Genomic DNA, 22,068 nt, shown 5'->3' on the forward strand with positions numbered 1-22,068 from the left:
AAAGGGGTCGCGATCCACAGGTTGAGAGCCGCTGCTTTAGTAAGCGCAGCGGCATCCCACACAAGCCTGTCCCGGCCAACTCACCACCGAGGCATCGCCATGTGCGTTTTCAACCACTTTAGAAAGAAATGTTTCCAGTGGAATTACACTGTCCTGCTTGCTTAGATAACCTGATATTTTCTTAGTGACTTGGAGTTTCTTTCAAAACACCTGCCGTACGTAGCACACCGTGGTCGGGGTGCCTGGGACCAGGCCGCCGAACTAAGCAGCTGAGAGGGGTCTGCTCTTTCTGATGTTTTCGGCCACTTAAGACATGACCCACTGTCAGCGGGTCGACCTCAGCAGCACCCCTCCCCGTCCTAAAGTGCTGCTCCTCTGCCCTGAAGGGGCGTTGGATTAAAGGGGGCTAACGTCCCTCTTGCCCTGTGTTCCAGCCTTCGCCCAGACCATAAAATGCGCCCACGAGCGGTCGGTGCACCTCTTCATCGACTCCTTGGAGCACCCCAACCTGCAGAGCACGGCCTACCAGTGCAGCAGCATGGACAGCTTCAGCCAGGGCCTGTGCCTGGACTGCAAGAAGGGCCGCTGCAACACGCTGGGCTATCACATCCGCCAGGGCAGGCAGAGCAAGAAGAGCAAGCAGCTCTTCCTGGTGACGCGAGCCCAGGCCCCATTCAAAGGTGAGTGTGGGCCCCGCAGCCTTCGCGCCACCTGAGGGCCCAGAAGCTCCCCCAAGTCTTTTCCTGGAATGGCTTCCGGTTCGGTTTTAGTGTTTCTGAAACTGCACAGATTCCCTGCAGTGATACTGACAAGGCCTCGCTCCTCCCAAGAATGTGGCCACCATACTGCCAAGTGCTAACAGAAAAGCCTGAATTCTTTCTGAAACAATCCGTGCTGGTGCTCCAGGCCCATTACCCGAGGGTTGGCCTCTCTTCACCCATTGCCAGGGTGCCCTGAAGGGGGGCCTGGACCACCCAAGTCTCGTTGTTACAGGGACCGGGTAGTGTCTCCAAATCCTGGCTAGGACCCAGTGCTTTCCTCTGCTCCTGGCCCCCATGGAAAATACAGCTCCAGGCTACATTTGTGGCTCCTCTTTTCCCCAAAAGTTTAAATTAGCTGATGTTACAGGAGATCATGGCCCTGTCAAGGCCTTGCCAAGATGAATTTCAGCTGCCAATGTTTCCCAGTCAGACCCTCACCTCAGGCAGAAACCAAGCCCCTGCCCTTCCCTGGGTTGAACGGGAGGTCAGAGAAAGGGCTGTGGCCACGGCTTGGACTGAAGCCAGCAGATAAATACTCCAATGAAGCCTACATTTTCCGGGAGGGAGCCAGGCGACATCTGTTGCCATTCACATTTCTGCCTAATCCTTAAACCAGCTCACTCGTGAGTTAGCTCATGCTCACCTGCGCTTGGGGGGCGGAGGGGAGCCTGTGTTGTGTTGTTTGATTGCTTCCATGCAAATATTTGTTCCTGCAGAAGGTGAATGCATCGTCACCATCATTTTGCATTTGCACAGCATCTTATGCAAAACATGAGATGCAGCCATGGATTCCTTGTGGCTCCCACATCAGCCAAGCAAGTTGGCCAGGCTTGTTGCTATATGTCCCCTTTTAAAAGGAGAACAAAACCCGGATGGGGCGATCTGCCCACAGCCTGGAGGGAGGCCTAGCACCAGGCACATCGGCTCCCAGTCCAGAGCTCCTTTTCACTCCCAGGCTCCCAAGTTCAAGCTCCCGGCCACTTATTTTCTAGGCTCAGAATTCCCCTGTTTATCTGGACTTGTGCCCTCCAGGTAGATTTCCCTTCCCTGGGCCAAGCCAGCCTAGGAACCACAGAAATCCGCCGTGGGTGGTTGGTAGCTTCTGAGAGTACTTGAGTGAGGACAGGATCTTTCCCACCTGAGGGCAGAGGGTCCCCCCTGCTGCCTATGCCTCTCGGGTGGAGAGGCCTGTACTGGGAGCAGGGGAGGGAATGTGGAAGGCCTCCTGCTTCCGGGAGCTCCCCCACCACAGGCCGCAGGGCGCCAGTGAGAGTGAGACATCCGTTTGGATTAACCAGCTCCTCTTTTACACGTCAAAGCCACCCGGAATTATTCACTAGCTCTACTTTAATCCCGGAGTGCTAGCATTTTGAGGGACTGTTCAACCCGCCAATTTCACAGACAGGGAAACCGAGGCCCAAATGGGGGAATCATTTGCCCGGGATCACCCAGTGGATCCTTGGCGGCGCCAGCACTCAGACCCAGACCTCCCAACAACTGCTGAGTGATTGTCGTCACCCCAGCAACCTGCCCTGGTCTGCCTGTGGGGGTAACGGAGGCAGGAGATGGGGGGCGCTGCTTTCTTCTTGAGATCAGCTGGAAAGAAGGGTCATTTTCTGCTTCCGGGGCTGGGCATGTGACGTGAGGAGCGTGGCCCAGCCTGAAGAGACCTGCTTGGGCCTGGAGGTGGAGGAGGGAGAGGAGTGTCCACAGAAGGGCCAGAGGAAGAAAGAGCAGCAGCACAACCAGGCTGAGCTCCTCCCTTCGCCAAGGTCCCGCGTGCCCGACCACCCCAGGCTGCGTGTGAGCTCCCTTCCTATTAAGGAGGCCCAGGAATCGCACTGGGCGGCAGTACTCACACAGCAGCTACCCACACTGATGTGATCGCTCACTCATTTCTTCTTCACACATTCCTCGAGCCAGGCAGGCACACTCCCTGCCTCAGAGGGACGGGGGAGACCAAACCCCTGCCAGGCGGCATGCACTCAGTCCTGTCCCAGGAAGACAGGCCAGGAGTGCCCTGGAGACCACACTCGGGTCTCTTTATTACCCGCTGCCCATATGGATGAGAATCGGACCTACAGGGCCGGTGATCCTGGAGGCAGGGCTGCCTGAAGCTGTTAGAAGCCAAAACCCCAGCCCCTGACCAAGCTTCCAGTGATACACTGTGGCCTGCTTGGCCCCTTCCCCTCCTCGGGCCCTCCAAACCCTCCCCAGTTCTGCCTCAGTCCTTCTGGTGCGCCAAGTCCTAAACCCCTTATTGGGAATGCCACGCGGGTGAGACTCCGCCTGTGTGGGAGCAGCTGCTCACCGGGTGCTGCAGTCTGTGTAATGCTGTCATCCAATATGGCAGCCGGCAACCACACGTGGCTATTTAAACTATTTACATTAAATTAAATAAAAAACGTAATTACTCCATCACCCTTGACACCCTTCCAGTGCTCAAGTGTGTGGTGGCTGGAGCAGAGAGCACAGACATAGATCCCATCGCCACAGAGAGTTATGGCCGGTGCTGGCAGGAAGCCTATAATCCAAGCCACCAGAGCTTCACTCTTCCTCACCCACCCTGGCCACCATCAGCTCTGACTCAGGCCCCCAAAGCCTGTTTCACTGGCCGCCTCCAGCGTCTGATGAGTGGGTACCAATTCTTAAAAGAACAGACTTGCCCAGCCCTGGTTACAGAGAACCCACAACCCATATTCTTCAAGGACATCTAATTGCACTATGCATTTTAGTGCGGGGTCTGGCTGGGCAAGATACAAATCACCTCCTGGCTGTAGCTGCACAGAGGATGACTAGCTAGGCCCTGGTTCCTGAGTCCCAAAATATTTCAACACAACCATCAAAGAATCTATTTTCTGCAGCCATCCAGCCGTCCGCCAGAACGCGGGAAACACTGGGAGAGGACAGCGTGCGGGGGACTGGGGAGCAGGAGCTCAGTGGAAGGAGGCCATGTGTCGCCCACTTCCCTTCTCACTCTCTCAGGCGGAATCTTCACCAGCTTGGAGCCAGTTTTTTAAGAGAAAGGGAGGGAAGCGAATCCGCGTTGAGTAAATCCTCCTTGTATCTAATTAGTCCTGGCGGCAGTCAGATGAGGCAGAGCGCGGAGGGGAGGGAGTGGCACTCAGAGGCGCCCTGACCAGGCTCCGCGCGGGATGTGCGGCACAAGTGACCTCATTTATTCTCTAGTCCTCACGAGGACCCAGAGCAACCGACCGAGAGATAGGTGACAGGCAGAGACAGGTGGGTGGGGATGGTGATTGATGACTTTTCCAATAAATAAATTGAGTTTCAAAGAAGTCAAATCTTCCCAAAGCATATCCTTTGTGAGTAGCACATGGCAGTGTTTGACCCTAGGCCTCTGATCTCACTGCCCTTGCCCCTTTCACCCCACACACCTCCCCCAATCTCTCGCTCCATCTCATCCCCTTTCCCTCTCTCCCCCTCTCTCTTTCTCTATCTCTCTCTTCCTGTCTCTTCCTCTCTCTCTCCCACTCTCCCTCTCTCTCTCCCTCCTCTTTCTTTCCCTCTCTCCCTCCCTCTCTCTCTCCCTCATTCCTTCTTTTTCTTTCCCTCCCTTCTCCCTCTCTCTCTCCCTTCCTCTTCTTCTCTCTCCACGCCTTCTCTCTCTCTCTCCCCTCCCCCCACCCTTCCTACGCTGGCCCCCCGTGGAGCGTGGGAACCTGCTTGCACTGCTGCTGCAGCTGGCAAAGCACTCTTCTCCTGGTCGGCGAGATGACCAGCTGTGATGGGGGAGTCTGTGTCTTTGGCTTTTCCCGGCTACCTCTCTGGAAGGTGTTCACTGATTTCCAGGCAGAGCTCCGGAGGAAGCGGCACAGACAGGAGAGAGAGTGCAGGCTGGGGTTTAGGACAAGGAGTGTCCAGAATTGGGTTTTGCCGCCAGCCACGTATGTGACCTTGACCTAGTGACAAAAACCTCTGCAGGCCACGAAGTGATTGTGTGTGGATGGGGTGAACCACTAAAACTGGCACCTATGGGTGGGGCTCAGGCCCGTGCCTGGTCAGTCCAGCATGTGGGACAGGAGCAGGTGTCACTGGGTTAATACCTTCTAGAAGCAGGCACTTCTACACATGCCGTCACATCCGCCACTACCCTGTGAGGGAGCACAGCACCCTTTTTAAAAGGAGGAAACTGATCTTCCAAGAGGCTGTGAGAGCTCCCCAGCACGTAGTGGTAGGTGATGAGCTGAACTGCAGCCTAGGTGAGGACATGCCCCATGAAACACCACGGCACAAACAGTGGGCAGCAGGACACCAACCACACACATACACATGACACAACATTCCTACACACACACACACACTCACACACTCCCCTATCCTCTTACCCAGCACAAGAGCAACTACCCACGGAAGGAACAAGCATCCAATCTTGTGACATCGGGCATCACTTAAATGGGGGGTTACAGTTAAGCCCAATGTAGTCACCAACTTAGGCACACGTGCACACACACACGCACACACACACACACATGCTAATGCCACCACTCGCCCCTTTTCTTCCTACTTCGAGCCTGCTCTGGGTTCATTCCACCAGCGCCCCCACAAGGGCTGGCCGCCTCGCGTGGTGGCCTTCTGCACACCACCACCTGTGGGCCTCTCCGTCCCATGATCGTCAGCCTCCCTCTTGGGTTGGAGGCATCTCAGATGGAGGAGCAAGCCCTCGGTGCTGCAGGAAAGCAGGAGATCCACCTCCCATCTCCACCGGAGAAAATCGATACACGGGAAAGCAGGCCGCTTTGATGTTCGCGAAGGGAGTCATGCTGTCTCCCAGAGCCAGTATCTAACGCTTCAGAAACATGTCTTCCATGAGCCCAAAAACGAAAAGAAGAAAAATGTTCTCTCTTCATCAATTTCACAGCCTGATGCTCCCCGTGCTGCCTGTGGAAACCACTCTAAGCTGTTTGAAGTGGCACCAGTGGGTTCACGCGGGGTGAGAGCCCAGGGTGTCTGAAGCCAGAGGACTGGTGAGGAGGCTCTTCAGGGGCCGGCGTCCCTGCCGCAGGGGGAGTTTGCATGATCTCGATAGGGGTTCTTGGACTATTTCCTGGTTTTCACCTTTCAGACCTGAAATAGTCTGTCCTGCTGCCCTGAGGAGTGTGTGTGCTGGCTGGCCTCCTTGCACTCATGGGGTCAAAAGCATTTTCCCTGCATCACTCTTTAAAACCCTTATTAAGCATGTCATAAAGTGAGCAAAATCACTCACGCTTTTTCCCTTTATCTTCTTAACACACCATTGCTCTGGAAGGAGGCGTGGGGATGATAGACAAGTTGTCTTTTCTTTTCTCCCAAGAAAAACACATAGAAAAATTCAAAATAAGAATAAATAATATGTAAGTTCTCAGTATGAAAGGCCCTTTCTTTTTTAAAAATATTAATGTCAAGACTTCTCCAAAAAAGTGACTTTCCTTGTGCAGGGGACGCGGGAGTCCCTGTCTGCCGGCGAGCGGGCTCCCATGGACACGAGGGGCCCTCCTCGCGGTCCACACATCTGTGAGCTCACTCGGCCCCTACAGCCCCTTACACACACGGCAGGTCCTGACTTTCTGCAAAGCTCCCTCCCAGGGAGACCCCGTGGGATGAGGAGGAGGCACAGATGCTTCTCATTCCGAGGATGTGAGAGCTACAGGGACCTTCGCAGTCTTCTAAGCAGACCTGGGTTTTACACAAGCACCTTCCCCAGAATCAGGGAACCATGGCGTCTAAGACATGGAAATCAATCTCCTCCGACTGGCAATTTAAGAACAAAGGAAGACAAAAACCCATCTCCAGCACAGAGACAGGGAACATTCATCCCCGCTCGGGCGAACATTCCGGGACAGGTGGGAGGGATCCCGGCAGCGACAGCCCAGGATGGATGTCCATGGTGAGAGCGGCAGCCACTTGGTCTCGGTGGCTTCATCGAGCAGGTGTTGACCACAGCTTTCCTTCAGGGGCTGAATATCTGCCCTGTGTTCAAAGGGCAGATCCAGCTTACGGAGCCAGAGCCCCAGGAGACTGTAGGAAGGGTCTTTGGAATCAGACAGACACCTGGGTTCAAATTCTGCTCCACCTCCTACCATCGGGGGGACCTTGGACTGCTCTCCAAAGCCTCTACCTCCTTCTCTGATTCTCCAGGATCACTGACACCCTATCTGTCTGGGTTTCAGCAGAAAAGAGGACTCCCCTGGCCTGAGCCACCAAAAAAAGAGCATGCAGGACTCCTTACACTTGGCAGGCAATATTAAAGCAACCAGCGTAGGGTGTCACTGCACCCCGAACCTGACAACAGGCCAGGAAGAGCAAGGGGTGGGAATAGCCCAGGGGAATGGGAGCTGGGGAGGAATGGGGTGCAATTACTGTGTTGTCAGGCTCCAGAGCAGGAAGGAACTAGAAAACACCCTGACCTCTCTCTGATCTCCTGCTGATGCCTCCCAGGAGGTCAGTCTCAACCGCAAACCATCCTGCAAGGCAGCCTGGGCAGTGTAGGCTGTGGGGTCACACCTGGGGTTCAGAGCGGGCAGAGGGTGAATGGAGACAGCAAGGGTCGGTGTAGAACACGCTGTCTAACCAGCCTGTTGTCCTTCTTTAGTCTTGTTATGAGGACAAAAACAACGTATGTAAAACAGTATGTAGCCGAATGCATAGTAGATCTCAACAAATAGAGCTATTTTCTCATTAGTTCTATTCACCTGTAGGTCTTTATTGCCTTGTTTTCACACAAAGGGCCCTCACAGGCCTTCCATGCCTGGTGTGTGCTGTGCCCTATGGAGACGCAACATTAATATAACCAACACGGCCTCGGGGAGATAAGACATGGACTCTGGTACCCACGAGGCAGGGAGTGACACAGGCACGCAAGCCCTCCCAGCTGCTAACTCCCTTGCTTTCTTTCTTAATACTTTTCAAAGCTTTTCTTTTTCCAACGAGATCCTGAAAGAATACATGCTTATTGCAGAAAATGCGGAACTTGTAAAAAAGCAGAGATGAGAAATCACTCTACCTTCTCCAGAGATAAGCACTCTTAACCATTTTGTGGCTGCCTCTCCTGTGCATTCTGCTTTAGAGTCAGTCTCATGTTACATGTGCAGTTTAATAGCCTGGCTGTTGTTTGGGTCCCCCCCACCCCCTCTTTTGTAAGCATTGAAATCATTCCAAAAGTATCTTTTAATGAGCTCATAAGAGTAAATCACATGGCTGGGAACTTGAGCTTGGAATCAGCAGACTCACGTCTAATTGCAGCTTACCAGCTCTCCCGCACGACAACAGGCAAGTTCCTTACCTTCGGCTTCTCTGTTTGTACAATGATGCTGGAGGGAGAACGAAGTAGGCATCTTACAAAGTTGTTGCAGAGAGAAATGAAATATTTATTTAGGTGCAATCATTAGCTCAGTGTCTGGGACACAGTAAAGAGCTAAATGGTAGTTATCATAATTGTCACTAAGAGTCCATAGTCATTCCTCTACTCCTGAATATTTAGGGTGCTTCTGGTTTATTTTTAATTAGATAATTCTGTTATGACATTTTTAAACTTAAATCTTCTTTCCACACTTCAACTTTTTCCTTAGGGTACATAAAGCTATTGGTCTCCGGTTTAAATATTTTACTAGTTTAATTCTGGAGCCAGATACATCCCAGCTACACTACTTACTACCTGTACCCTCTCTGTGCTTCAGTTAGCCCTGGTCTAAAAGATCATGATATAAGAGTTAAAAGGGATAATAGATGCAAAACATTTGGCAGTTAAAATAAATATTAGCCCACATAATTATCATGCATACTGCCAGTTGCACCCTCACTTATTTACCTCTGACAGCTTTTAGCTCTGGGCTGAGCACCAGGAGACTTCCGATGAATGCATAGTAAACTAGGTAAACATTGGTTGCCAGTGGTGTTCTTGGGTACTCTGGAAGATGCTCTGCTTCCTCATTAGGATGTTGCCCCGAGTTCAGTCCTCCCACCTCATGCTGTCCCCATCATCCCCACGTCCTGGACCCATGCCTATGACCAGTATCTTGGGGAAGACCTTTCCTTCTGGCCTTGGTTCAACCAATAACACTATTCTCTTGTAACAGAGTTCCCTAGACAGACCTTAAGTAGTGTAAGACCTCTCCAGAGGCTTCTGGGATCATAGGACAGAGTCCCTGTCTTCACCACCACCCCCCAACGGTTTGGGGACCCTTCCTGGGACTTGACCACAGCCCTTATCTTACTTCTCACCCACAGTCCCATAGTCCTGAGAGTTCTGGGCTCTCAGCTTTGTTCTGGGATGGAGGGTTTAAGCACCTATGATGTACAGGTCACTGGAGTAAATCCACCGCAAAGCCCAATGGGAAGGTCAGTTTGTGCCAAAGGGTGGGTTTGTATAAATAACCCAGAAACCCAGCAGTACAGGCACACCCTGCAGCTGGGGTGTTGGCAACACTCCATTAGCCACAGCTGCTAGGTTTGTGTGCAGCTACCAACCTCCGGTGGAAATGCGCCTTTTAGGAGTTAGTAGAATGATTCATGAGGATGATGAATTTCCACATGCTGGGTACACGAAATGGTTAGCCACATGGTTAGCTCTAGGATCTCTGCTTCCCAGTAGGAATTCTCGTATAACAAAGCTTGAAACTCAGGCCTTGAATTCTAGAGGTGATTTTCCACCTTGCTAAATGTTACTACATATCCTGATACTCCCAATTGAACTATCAGGTCATTCATCCCACAAATGTTAAGTAAGCACCTACTACGTGCAAGGCACTGTGTCAGGACTAGTGGACTAGTCAGTATCTACAACAGGAAAGGCAAGTACACAGCAAGCATACCATAAATCCCCTATCCTTTGCCCAAGACAGACGCTAGTCTTCTCAAGAGCCTGGACATGGTCTCAGAACCCATTTCAACTTAGGGCTCTAGGCAGTCCTTTCAATCACATTGTCATGCCTCGTTAAGCCTGTTTGCAATCTTGGAGCTATGAGTAAAACGCTGCAGGTACTTACAGGATACGGGCACAACAAGGAAAAGAAGTCGGAGCAGCCATCAGCCTATTTGGAATGAGGTGGGGGAATTTTGAAAACAGCCTCATAGCTGGTTGGCATAACAATGCAGGCAAAGCCAAGGCCATCTCAGGAACCTTGGCAATGGGTCCAGGCTAAGAGCACAGATGCTGCTGTGTGACCTTGAGCTAGTCACTTCACCTCCTGAGCCCTGATTTTCTGATTTATAAAATGAAGATAATAATTACACTACCTACCTCATAGAGCTGTTATGACAAGTTAATGAGATGATGCGATGTGAAATCTGTAACAACACCTGCTTACTAGTAAGCAATGTGTTTTTTTGTTAATGAAATATAGACTGTATTTAGGTAAAAAAGAATAAAGTACATTTTGTCTTCCAAACAACCCAGTAGAAGGACATTCTGGACATTTGCTCTGATGGAAAACATTTGGGACCAAGTACTAGAACTCGAGTTATCTACTCCCATTGGAAAATGTGCTCATTGAACCCCCCAGAGCTAGTTCCCAGGAACCGCCCCGGAATATAGGTCTGTGGTCACTGAGGCAGATGTCTCAGCTAGAATTCTGCCTCACCCCAACACTGACCCCATCAAACAGGCAAATGTAAACATGGCAGTGTGTCCTCTTGCCTTTGTCGGTGCCCAGAAGGCATATACTCTTTGATCTATGAAAGGGGTCCCCTACTAAATACATGGGGTAGTCCAACAGAATCGCATCCAGAAGGTGGGACAATGCCAGATATACTGTACTCCTGTTCTACCTGCTTTTGTTGGATAATGCTTATTATTATTAATTTACAAACACAATAGAAGTCTTCTCAAGACATTTAGGAAATACAGAGAAAGAAAAAGAAGAGAAAAGGCATTCATAATTCTATCACCTGTGACTAGAATTATGGGGGAGGGGGGAAGAGGTATCTACTCATCCAGACTTTTCCCTTAGCATTTTAAATTTAAATTTTTTCTGATTAAATTCTCTTTCTCTCTCCCTCTCCTCCCCCTGCCCCGCTCCCAGTTTATCATTATCAGTTCAAGATCCAGTTTCTCAACCAAATTGAGAAGCCAGTGGAACCAACGTTTACCATGTCACTCCTGGGAACAGAACTCGAAATACAGAAAATCCCCATCACTCTGTGAGTACGAAGAGCAGCCCGGCTATGGTGATGGCAGCTGAGTTTTCTCGCAGGGACTAGATGGACTCTGGACTTCTCAAGGGTCAGGCCAGATACAACCTGCTTTTCTCAGCCCATAGGACTGCCCCAAACACCCTATCAGATGAGACATCCACCCAAGCCCAACGCCCTGTCATCCCTCCCCGGTCTCTCCCAGTCCCACCGTTTGCTTTACGTTGGCGCTACCTGTGTATGCGACCGGCCCACTGCCATGTGGGCTGAGCAGAGAAGAGACCAGCGGGGCCCAGCCCCTGCACTCAGTGCAGGAAGCAGACGGGGCAGGGAGGAGTGGTGAGGCCAGAGCAGGTGTCCACCAGAAGGCCCCGGGTGCCTGCCTTTCCAGTGACTTCTGACAAGTAGCCCAGAAATAAAACTGGTATCATTCATCTTGGCACCAATTTCCCATGCCAATCCGCCTGCACTGCCAGCCCTTCCCATCTGTCCTTCGTCCTGCTACACACCTGCTCGCAGCACAAGCCTCACGCCTCCCTCAGAGGCTCCCAGCATCACCGGCCAGGAAAGGCCCATGAGCTGCTTTTTCTCAGCATCTCGACTCGGAGTGTTGGCTCTTCTTGGGAAGTGACACTAGCCCTTCACTCGCTCAGGGAAGGTCCTCAGCTTCTGAAAATTGCCCCCAGGCATTGATCTCTCGTCTCACACTGCTTCAGTCATTCGAGAAGCATGTGCCGGCACTCGCCCTGGAGGTAGAGAGGACCTTGTCCGGAGGCTTCTCCCAGTGTAGCGGGTGGAGGCATTCCTAAAGATCCCTGTAACATCCGGCAGGAACAGCTACATGAGCAGCCGTGCAAGGAAACTCTCCATCCGCTGTCTCCCTAAGTCCCACGTTACCCACGCATTACCCAACCTCTCCCTGGGGGGCGGGGGTTGTTCTAAAGAGTGGAAAGGGCATCTGGGTGCTCTCAATGTTGGGCATGAAACTGATACTTATGATGCCCGTGTATATGCGTCTAAATCTTGCTCTAAATTGGTGCATCCTTTTTTTTTTAATTTCTTTATTGTTTAAGGTATTACAAATGTGTCCTCATTTCCCATTAACCCTCAACCTCTCCGCCCACCCACCCCCCCACCCCACACACACACACACACACATGCTCTCATCCCCCTGTCGTCCATGTCCATTGGTTTGGCTTATATGCATGCATACAAGTCCTTTGGTTGATCTCTCTCCCTTACCCCCTCCCTCCCCCACTTTCCCTCTGGGGATTGATAGTCTGATCGCTGTTTCTCTGTCTTTGGATCTGTCCCTGTTCATCAGTCTATGTTGTTCTCTATATTCCACAAATGAGTGAGATCATATGGTAATTATCTTTCTCTGACTGGCTTATTTCACTTAGCATAATGCTCTCCAGTTCCATCCATGCTGTTGCAAATGGCAATAATTCCTTCTTTTTTACCACAGCGTAGTATTCCATTGTGTAGATGTACCACAGTTTTTAATCCACTCATTTGCTAATGGGCACTTAGGCTGTTTCCAAATCTTAGCTATGGTGAATTGCGCTGCTATGAACATAGGGGCGCATATATCCTTTCTGATTGATGTTTCTGGCTTCTTGGGATATATTCCTAGAAGTGGAATCACTGGGTCAAATGGGAGTTCCATTTTTAGTTTTTTGAGGAAACTCCATACTGTTCTCCACAGTGGCTGCACCAGTCTGCATTCCCACCAGCAGTGCACAAGTGTTCCTTTTTCTCCACATCCTCTCCAACACTTGTTGTTTGTTGATTTGTTGATGATAGCCATTCTGACAGGTGTGAGATGATACCGCATTGTCGTTTTGATTTGCATCTCTCGTATAATTAGTGACTTTGAGCATGTTTTCATATGTCTTTCAGCCTTCTGTATGTCCTCTTTTGAAAAGTGTCTATTTAAGTCCGTTGCCCATTTTTTGATTGGATTGTTTATTTTCCTTTTGTTAAGTTGCATGAGTTCCCTGTAAATGTTGGAGATTAAACCCTTATCGGTGGTATCATTGGCAAATATGTTCTCCCATGCAGTGGGCTTTCTTGTTGTTTTGCTGATGGTTTCCTTTGCTGTGCAAAAGCTTTTTATTTTGATGTAGTCCCATTTGTTTATTTTCTCTTTAGTTTCCATTGCCCTAGGAGCAGTATCAGAGAAGAAATTCCTTCGGCATATGTTTGCGATTTCGCTGCCTGTGGATTCCTCTAGTATTTTTATGGTTTCCCATCTTACGTTTAAATCCTTTATTCATTTTGAGTTTATTTTTGTGTATGGCGTGAGTTGGTAGTCTAGTTTCATCTTTTTGCATGTATCTGTCCAATTTTCCCAACACCATTTATTGAAGAGACTGTCTTGACTCTATTGTATGCTCTTGCCTCCTTTGTCGAATATTAATTGGGCATAGTGGTTTGGGTCCATTTCTGGGTTCTCTATTCTATTCAGTTGATCTATATGTCTGTTCTTGTGCCAGGACCAAGAACAGTGGCTTTGTAATACAGTGTGATATCTGGTATTGAGATCCCACCTACTTTGTTCTTCTTTCTCAGGATTGCTGCAGCTATTCGAAGTCTTTTTTTATTCCAGATGAATTTTTGAAACGTTCGTTCTAGATCTGTGAAATATGCTGTTGGTAATTTAATAGGGATTGCATTGAATCTATAGATTGCTTTGGGAAATATGGACATTTTGATGATGTTGATTCTACCAATCCATGAACACAGTATGTTCTTCCCTCTGTTTATGTCTTCCTCTATCTCTTTTTTCAGTGTCCTGTAGTTTTTCACATATAAGTCTTTTACCTCCTCAGTTAAGTTTATTCCCAGGTATCTTAATTTTTTTGGTGCGATGGTAAATGGGATTGCTTTTTTAGTCTCCCTTTCTGTAAGTTCACTATTGGTGTAAAGAAATGCCTTAGATTTCTTGGCATTAATTTTGTATCCTACTATATTGCCGAATTCATTTATTAAGCCTAATAATTTTTTGATGGAGTCTTTAGGGTTTTCTATGTACAGTATCATGTCATCTGCAAATATGGATGCCTTTTATTTCTTCTTCTTGTCTGATAGCAATGGCTAGTACTTCCAGTACTATGTTGAACAGGAGTGGTGAGAGGGGGCATCGCTGTTTAGTTCCTGTTTTTAGAGAAAATGCTTTTAGTTTTTGCCCACTGATTATGATGTTGGCTGTGGGTTTGTCATATATGGCTTTTATTATGTTGAGGTATGATCCTTCTATTCCCATCTTGCTGAAAGTTTTTATCAAGAAAGGGTGTTGAATTTTGTCAAAAGCTTTTTCTGCATCAATTGATATGACTATGTGATTTTTCTCTCTCAATTTGTTTATGTGATGAATCACGTTTATTGATTTGCGGATATTGTACCATCCTTGCATCCCCGGGATAAATCCTACTTGGTCATGGTGTATGATCTTTCTGATGTATTGCTGGATCCGATTTGCTAGAATTTTGTTGAGGATTTTGGCATGTATGTTCATGAGGGATATTGGCCTATAATTCTCTTTCATTGTGTTGTCTCTATCTGGTTTTGGTATTAGGGTGATGCTGGCTTCATAGAATGAGCTTGGAAGTGTTCCTTCCTCTTGAATTTTTTGAAATAGTCTGAGGAGGATAGGTTTTAGTTCTTCTTTGAATGTTTGGTAAAACTCTGTGAAGCCATTGGGCCCCAGGCTTTTGTTTGCTGGGAGCTTTTTGATGACTGCTTCAATTTCTTCCATAGTTATTGGCCTATTGCGATTTTTAGATTCTTCCGGATTGAGTTTTGGAAGATTGTATTTTTCTAGGAATATGTCCATTTCCTCCAGGTTGTCTAGTTTGTTAGAGTTGTTCATAGTATTTTTTATTTTTTTTAAATAAATCTTTATTGTTCAGATTATTACAGTTGTTCCTCTTTTCCCCCCTCATTGCTCCCCTCCACCCAGTTTCCACCCCACCCTCTGCCCGTACAACCCCCCCCCCAATGTCCTCATCCATAAGTGTACGATTTTTGTCCAATCTCTTCCCACACCCCCCACTCCCCTTTCCCCCCTGAGAATTGTCAGTCCACTCCCTTTCTATGCCCCTGATTCTATTATATTCACCAGTTTATTCTGTTCATAAGATTATTTATTCACTTGATTTTTAGATTCACTTGCTGATAGATGTGTATTTGTTGTTCATAATTTTTATGTTTACCTTTTTCTTCTTCCTCTTCTTAAAGGATACCTTTCAGCATTTCATATAATACTGGTTTGGTGGTGATGAACTCCTTTAGCTTTTTCTAATCAGTGAAGCTCTTTATCTGACCTTCAATTCTGAATGATAGCTTTGCTGGATAAAGTAATCTTGGTTGTAGGTTCTTGCTATTCATCACTTTGAATATTTCTTGCCACTCCCTTCTGGCCTGCATTGTTTCTGTTGAGAAATCAGCTGACAGTCTTATGGGTACTCCCTTGTAGGTAACTGGGTTTCTTTCTCTTGCTGCTTTTAAGATTCTCTCTTTGTCTTTTGCCCTTGGCATTTTAATTATGATGTGTCTTGGTGTGGTCCTCTTTGGATTCCTTTTGTTTGGGGCTCTCTGTGCTTCCTGAACTTGTAAGTTTATTTATTTCACAAGATAGGGGAAGTTTTCTGTCATTATTTCTTCAAATAGGTTTTCAATATCTTGCTCTCTCTCTTCTCCTGGCACCCCTATAATTCAGATGTTGGTTCACTTGAAGTTGTCCCAGAGGCTCCTTACACTATCTTGATATTTTTGGATTCTTTTTTCTTTTTGCTTTTCCGGTTGGGTGTTTTTTACTTCTTCGTATTTCAAATCTTTGACTTGATTCTTGGGATCCTCTTGTCTGCTCTGGATCTCTGTATATTATTCTTTATTTCAGTCAGTGTATGCTTAATTTCTAGTTGGTCCTTTTTCATATCCTTGAGGGTCTCACTAAATTTATCAGCGGTTTCTAGAATATTCTTGAAAAACCTTATAACCGTGGTTTTGAACTCTATATCCAGTAGTTTACTTTCCTCCATTTCTGTCATTTGTGACCTGTTTCTTTGTCTTCGCATTTTTTATGCTTCCCTGTGTTGATAGAGTGGCTTTCTGTGCTGGGTGTCCTATAGGGCCCAGTGGCTCAGCCTCCCCAATTACCTGGGGTGGACACTCTTGGTGCACCCCTTTGTGGGTTGTGTGCACAGTCTTGTTGTAGTTAAGCCTTGATTGTTGTAGGTATCACTGGGAGGAATTGACCTCCAGGCCAATTATCTGTGAGAATCAGCTGTGTCTACAGTGGGAGAACTTCTGTGCTGGAGACACCCTTCTGGGGCAAGACTTGCTTCAGTGGGGCTTTGGTGCTCACTGAGTCTGCCCCCTGAGTGTGTCCCTTATGGATCTGAGGAGTTGTAATCTGGATGGTCCCAATCTGACCACTGGGTACACTGGCACTTGGATCTCTAAGGAGGTACTAATTTAGCCTCTTCCTGAGGCTACCCAGCAGGAACTACGGAGAGATCTGAAGATTCCACTTCTTTGTTTTGGATTTGGAGGTGCCCAGATGAGGCCCAGCTGTGAAGCAATGGAAGCTGCTGTGGGGCCTTGGGCCTTCATTTGGATGTTCTGGGTCTTTCTGACCCAGCTGCAGTTTGTTAGGTAATTTTAGATCTCAAAGGGCCAGCCCATTCATATGCAAAAGTCTCTGCGCACAGCTCAGGTGGGGCAGGGTCTTAGGGAATCAACAGGGCGGAGCAAACAGCTATGGCTGATCCTCAGCCCCATCCTAAGAGGTCCCAGGTCTCAGTGTCCTGGTAATCGCTGCAAGCATCTCTGAGAGAAAGCCTCCCTCGAGTCCCGCCCGCTGCCAGACAGTCCAGTTTCTCCCTGTATGAGTCTGGGTCCCCAGAGACTCACCCAGAACTGGAGTCAGGGCCGTCGGGAGCTTGTGCCTCCCTCCTGATTGCAAAAGACACCGGCGTCCTCTGTTGCCTGCCCCTTTCCACATGTGCTCGAGCCTCCATACCTCTGCACTTTACTTCCGCAGCTCCTCTGGGTCTTAGTGTGCTTATCTCTTTCCTTCTAGTTGTAGAATTTCCACTCAGCCAGCCTTCCTGTGGTTCTGGATGATGTCTGTTTTGTCTTTTAGTTGTATTTTTGAAGTGGTTGTGTGAGGCAGCAATTTCAGGTGTTTACCTATGCCACCATCTTGGTTTCCTTCATAGTATTTTTTAACAATTCTTTGAATTTCTGTGGGGTCTGTTGTTATTCTGCCGCTTTCATTTCTGATTTTGTTTGAGTCCTCTCTCTTTGCTTCTTGGTGAGCCTGTCTAGAGGCTCATCAATCTTGTTTATCCTTTCAAAGAACCAGCTCTTGGTTTCATTGATCTTTTGTATTGTTTTTTTTATCTCTATGTCATTTATTTCTGCTCTGATCTTTATTATCTCCTTCCTTCTGCTCACTCTGGGGTTTTCTTGTTGCTCTCTTTCTAATTCTTTGAGATGTAGAGTTAGATGATTTACTATCATTTTTTCTTGTTTTTTGAGGTAGGCCTGTAGTGCTATAAACTTCCCTCTCAGGACTGCTTTCAATGTGCCCCATAGATTTTGGATTGTTGTGCTGTTATTGTCACTAGTTTCCAGGATGTTTTTAATTTCTTCTTTGATCTCATTGGTAACTCAATCATTATTTAGTAGCATGCTATTCAGCTTCCAAGTGTTTGAGTTTTTTGGGTTGTTTTTATTGTAGTTTATTTCTAATATTATGCCATTGTGGTCTGAGAAGATGCTTGGTATGATTTCAATCTTCTTGAATTTGGGGAGATTTTGGTTGTGACCCAATATGTGTTCTATTTTTGAAAATGTCCCATGTGCACTTGAGAAGAACGTATATTCCGTGGTTTTGGGGTGAAAGGTTCTGAAGATGTCAATTAAGTCCATTTGATCTAGTGAGTCATTTAGGATTGCTCTTTCTTTGCTGATTTTTTTCTAAAGGATTTATCTAGTGATGTCAGTGGTGTGTTTAAGTCCCCATGATTGTGTTGTTGTTGATCTCTCCCTTGTTATTTTCCAGGAGGTTTTTTATGTATTTTGGTGCTCCTCCATTGGGTGCATATATGTTTATCAGGGTTATATCCTCTTGTTGTATCGATCCCTTTAATATTATGAAGTGGACTTCCTTATCTCTTGTTATGGCCTTCACTTTGAGGTCTATTTTGTTAGATATAAGTATTGCTACCCCAGCTTTTTTTTCATTTCCATTTGCCTGAAAGATATTTTTCCATCCCTTCACTTTCAGTTTGTGTGAGTAACTTGTTCTGAAGTGGGTCTCTTGTAAACAGCATATATATGGGTCATGTCTTTTTATCCATTCAGTCACTCGATGTCTTTTGATTGGAGAATTTAGTCCATTTAAAGTTATTATTGAAAGGTACTTGCTTGTAGTCATTTCTATTTTTGTGCCTGTGTTCTTTCTTACCTTTATATTTCTTCTTTTTACAGCATTCCCTTTAGCATTTCTTGCATTGCTGGCTTGGTAGTGATAAACTCCCTTAGCCTTTTTTTGTCTGCAAAGCTCCTGATTTCCCCTTCAATTTTGATTGATAGTCTTGCTGGATAGAGTATTCTTGGATTCAGTCCTTTGCTTTGCAACACTTTGTATACCTCCTTCCATTCCCTTCTAGCTTGATGTGTTTCTGTTGAGGAATCATTTGATAATCTGATGGAGGATCCTTTGTAGGTAACTCTCAGTCTCTCTCTTGCAGCCTTTAAGATTCTCTCTTTGTCGTGTACATTTGCCATCATTATTATGATGTGTCTTGGTGTGGGTCTTTTGGGGTTCATCTTGCTTGGGACTCTCTGTACTTGGGTAACTTTTTTCTTCCCCATATCTGGGAAGTTTTCTGTCATTATTTCTTCAAATAGATTTTCTAATCCTTGCTGATCTCTTTGTCCTTCTGGCAGCCCTATTATGTGTATGTTACTTCCTTTCATGTTGTCCCAAAGCTCCCTTAGGCTCTCCTCCTGTTTTTTAATTTTTTTCTCCAGTTGCTGTTTAGATTGAGCTTGTTTCTCTACCTTATCTTCTAACTCACTAATTCGGTCTTCTGCTTCTTTTAGTCTACTGTTGAAACTTTCCATGGTGTTTTTGATTGTAGCTATATCACTTTTCATTTCTTCCTGATTCTTGCATAGGTTGTTGATTTTTCTCATCCATCCGGTGAATGAATTGTACAACCATTACTCTGAATTCTTTTTCTGTCATGTTGCATGCTTCAATTTCAGTAATTTCCTTTCTTGGAGACTTCTCATTTTCTTTCCTCTGGGGGTTGTGTCGTCTCCCCATTCTGATTATCTCCAGATGGTTCAAACGTCGAGTTGCGTGGGCCTGGGCCATGTGCAGTGGGAGCTTCACACCACCCTAGTGTCACTGAAGAGCTCTGACACTAAGATGTGTGGTTGTGGTGGGTTGGTGGGAACCAGGCTTGCTCAGAGTCAGCATTACCAGCGCTCAATGTGGCCTCATGTGCGCACTTAGAATCAGGGACCCCGCCTGCACCATGCTGAAACAGAGACCCCCCCTGGAGTGTGTTGAAAATCAGAGCCCCCTAGCATGCGCCAGGAGTCAGAGTTCCCCAAGAATCCCGTATCAGAGTCTCTGTTGCTTCACACAGACTTCCATTGAGAATCAGGGTCCCTGTGTGCACATGCACCAAGAATTGGAGTCACTGGCTCTTAGTATGAATGCACAGGGAATCAGGGATCCCAGGCACAGGTGAAAAGAAACACAGTCAAGTCACTGGTGCTTGGTGTTGCCTCCTGCCCGGAGAATCGAGGTCCTGGGGCCCGTGCTGTGAGAAACAAGTTCCCAGTGTTCGTGCGTTAGCTCCCAGGCCAAGGCTCCCCTAGCCTGCACTGCGCTGGAAAAGTTCCCGGTGTTTGTGCACTTCCAGGCCAAGGCTCCCTTAGCCTGCACTGCAAGGGACAAGTTCCCGGTGTTCGCGCACTTCCAGGCTAAGGTCCCTGTAGCAGCACTGAGGCCTGGGCAAGGGGTGGGTCTATCAGTTACTGCCTGCGGGGAGGGGGATGGGCTCTGTTACTGACAGATCTGCCATGGGGATTTCTGGATTCTTGGTGTCTGTGGCTCTGTAGCTATGGTCACAGGTCTCTGTCCCCAGTGGCTGCAGGGTCCTGGTTTGTGTCTGAGACCGGCCTGGGTGGTGCTGAGGCCAGGATCCTAGTCTCAAGCAGCTCTGTTTCCCAAGATGGCATAGTCTCTGTTTCTGTGCTGGCTGCCCAGGAGTGTCCGCGCTGGGAGCGGGGCTCCGCCGTCAAAGACTGCCCAGTTTAGCAGCCGCTTAGAAGACCTGCAGGATCTAACTGTCCCTAGCTCTTACACACACACACCACACACATCCACACACTCCTCTATCACTCCCTCGCGCTCTCACACTCTCTCCCTCCCTGCCTTCCTGGCAGTCGCCATCTTCCAGTGCATCCTTTTAATAAATGGTTTTCTATTACTGTTGTGCTTTGTTGTTCAAATAGGAGTTTCTATTTATACGGGGAGAAAGGAGCCTTGCTGGGGAAAGGAGAGGGTGGTGCGGCTCTGTTGTGTTCATCAAACCGACAGAGAGCCAACCTGGGCAGCGGCCATTGCCAAAGCCCCACTGTCCCATCGGGGGCAGTTTTCTCGATTTGTTAACGTAAAAACTAGGAAGCCTGAGCTAAACAACGTTAACTAGGTTTTCACTGTGGAACTCCCCGAGCGTTTATAATATGCTGTCACAGGAAACAGTATGGTTTTCCCAATATCACTAGAAAACCCTTTTTTATCCTATTGGTTCCTCTAGTAATAATCTGTCCAACAATAGTTTGAGAAATACAGCAGGAATGACCATGCAAGTGGCAAAGGCAAACCTAACACATCCTGAATGTATCTAAGCATCACTTTGCTGTTACAAATACACTGACCGTGTCTGGTTTCCTTTGTATCTTCAAGGGGCGAAGGAATTACTAGTAACAAAACCTATTCCTTTCTTATCACCTTGGATTCGAATATTGGTGAGCTGCTCAAAATCAAATTCAAGTGGGAAAACAGCGCCGTGTGGGCCAATGTCTGGAACACGGTCCAGACCATCATCCCGTGGGGCAGAGGGCCCCTCTACTCAGGCCTCGTTCTAAAGAACATCCGAGTCAAAGCAGGAGAGACCCAGAAAAGGTGAGTGCTCATTCAACTCCTGACATCTAGTAAGCACTTTTATAATGTCACTAGAGGCCCGGTGCACGAATTCATGCATGGGTAGGGTCTGGCTAGCCCGCCCTGATTGGGGCCAATCAGTCTAGGTTGGCCCAGGGGGAGGGCTGTGGGCAATTGGCCAGCTGGTCCACTCCCAATCGGGGTGTGGGGGGCCAATCGGGGGCAGGACTGGCCAGGGGGAGGGGCTGTGGGCAGTTGGCAGGCAGGCCCCGCCCCCTGGTTGAACTCCCAGTTGAACTCCTGGTCGAGGGGACAATTTGCATATTAGCCTTTTATTATATAGGATACTTGCATTGATCCTATGAGGTGGGCATTAGTATGTCCTAATAATGGAGGATAGACACTGAGAAAGGTGAAATGTCCAGCCACAGGTGGAAGGACCGGGATCTGCACCTGGGTCTTCCGAGCCCTGGGCTAGCCTCTTCCACGGCCTGGGTTCAATAGCCGCCTGCCTCCGGGGTCTAAGAACCCCCTCGCTAGCTCAACACTTCTCAGATCCCAGCCTGTGGATGCATCATGGGGTGATGTCAGTGCTGCTTGGCCAGGGACCACACTTTGGGTGGCAAGGCCCCAGATTCGACATTTCTTTTCCGTTGCTTCCTCAGAGGAATGCTCATAGCAGACCACAATCTTCACATCCCGCTCTGTGGCGGTGCGTTTCGAATCTCAGAGCGCCAGAGAATCACGGGAAAGCGTATTAAATATGCATCATGCCCGGCCCCACCCGCAGAGCCTCTGACTCACTGTGGTCTGAGAAGGGAGCCGGACACACGTTTGTTACTGAGACCTTCTGACGTGGACCCATGGGTTGCCTTTAAGAGACCTGCTCTGTGTGATTTAGCTTCTCCCTTGGCCCCAAGGTGCTCGGGGACAATGAGGGGTTGGGAGGGGGTGGGGAATAAAGGAAAGGAAGGGTCG

The 22,068-nt window shown here is 48.0% G+C and overlaps 1 protein-coding gene across 1 annotated transcript in view; it reads left to right on the forward strand.

Moving 5' to 3' along the window:
* The window catches only part of LIPC (lipase C, hepatic type), a 125,468-nt gene that overhangs the window by 98,636 nt on the left and 4,764 nt on the right, over positions 1 to 22,068 (forward strand). Inside the window, exons 6-8 of the mRNA XM_036302869.1 lie at positions 435 to 680; positions 10,781 to 10,898; positions 20,893 to 21,111. Coding sequence (XP_036158762.1) covers positions 435 to 680; positions 10,781 to 10,898; positions 20,893 to 21,111 — 583 coding nt within the window. The remainder of the gene's footprint in view (positions 1 to 434; positions 681 to 10,780; positions 10,899 to 20,892; positions 21,112 to 22,068) is intronic.

Source organism: Myotis myotis, unplaced genomic scaffold, assembly GCF_014108235.1.
Source record: "Myotis myotis isolate mMyoMyo1 unplaced genomic scaffold, mMyoMyo1.p scaffold_m19_p_1, whole genome shotgun sequence".
Lineage (NCBI taxonomy): Eukaryota > Metazoa > Chordata > Mammalia > Chiroptera > Vespertilionidae > Myotis > Myotis myotis.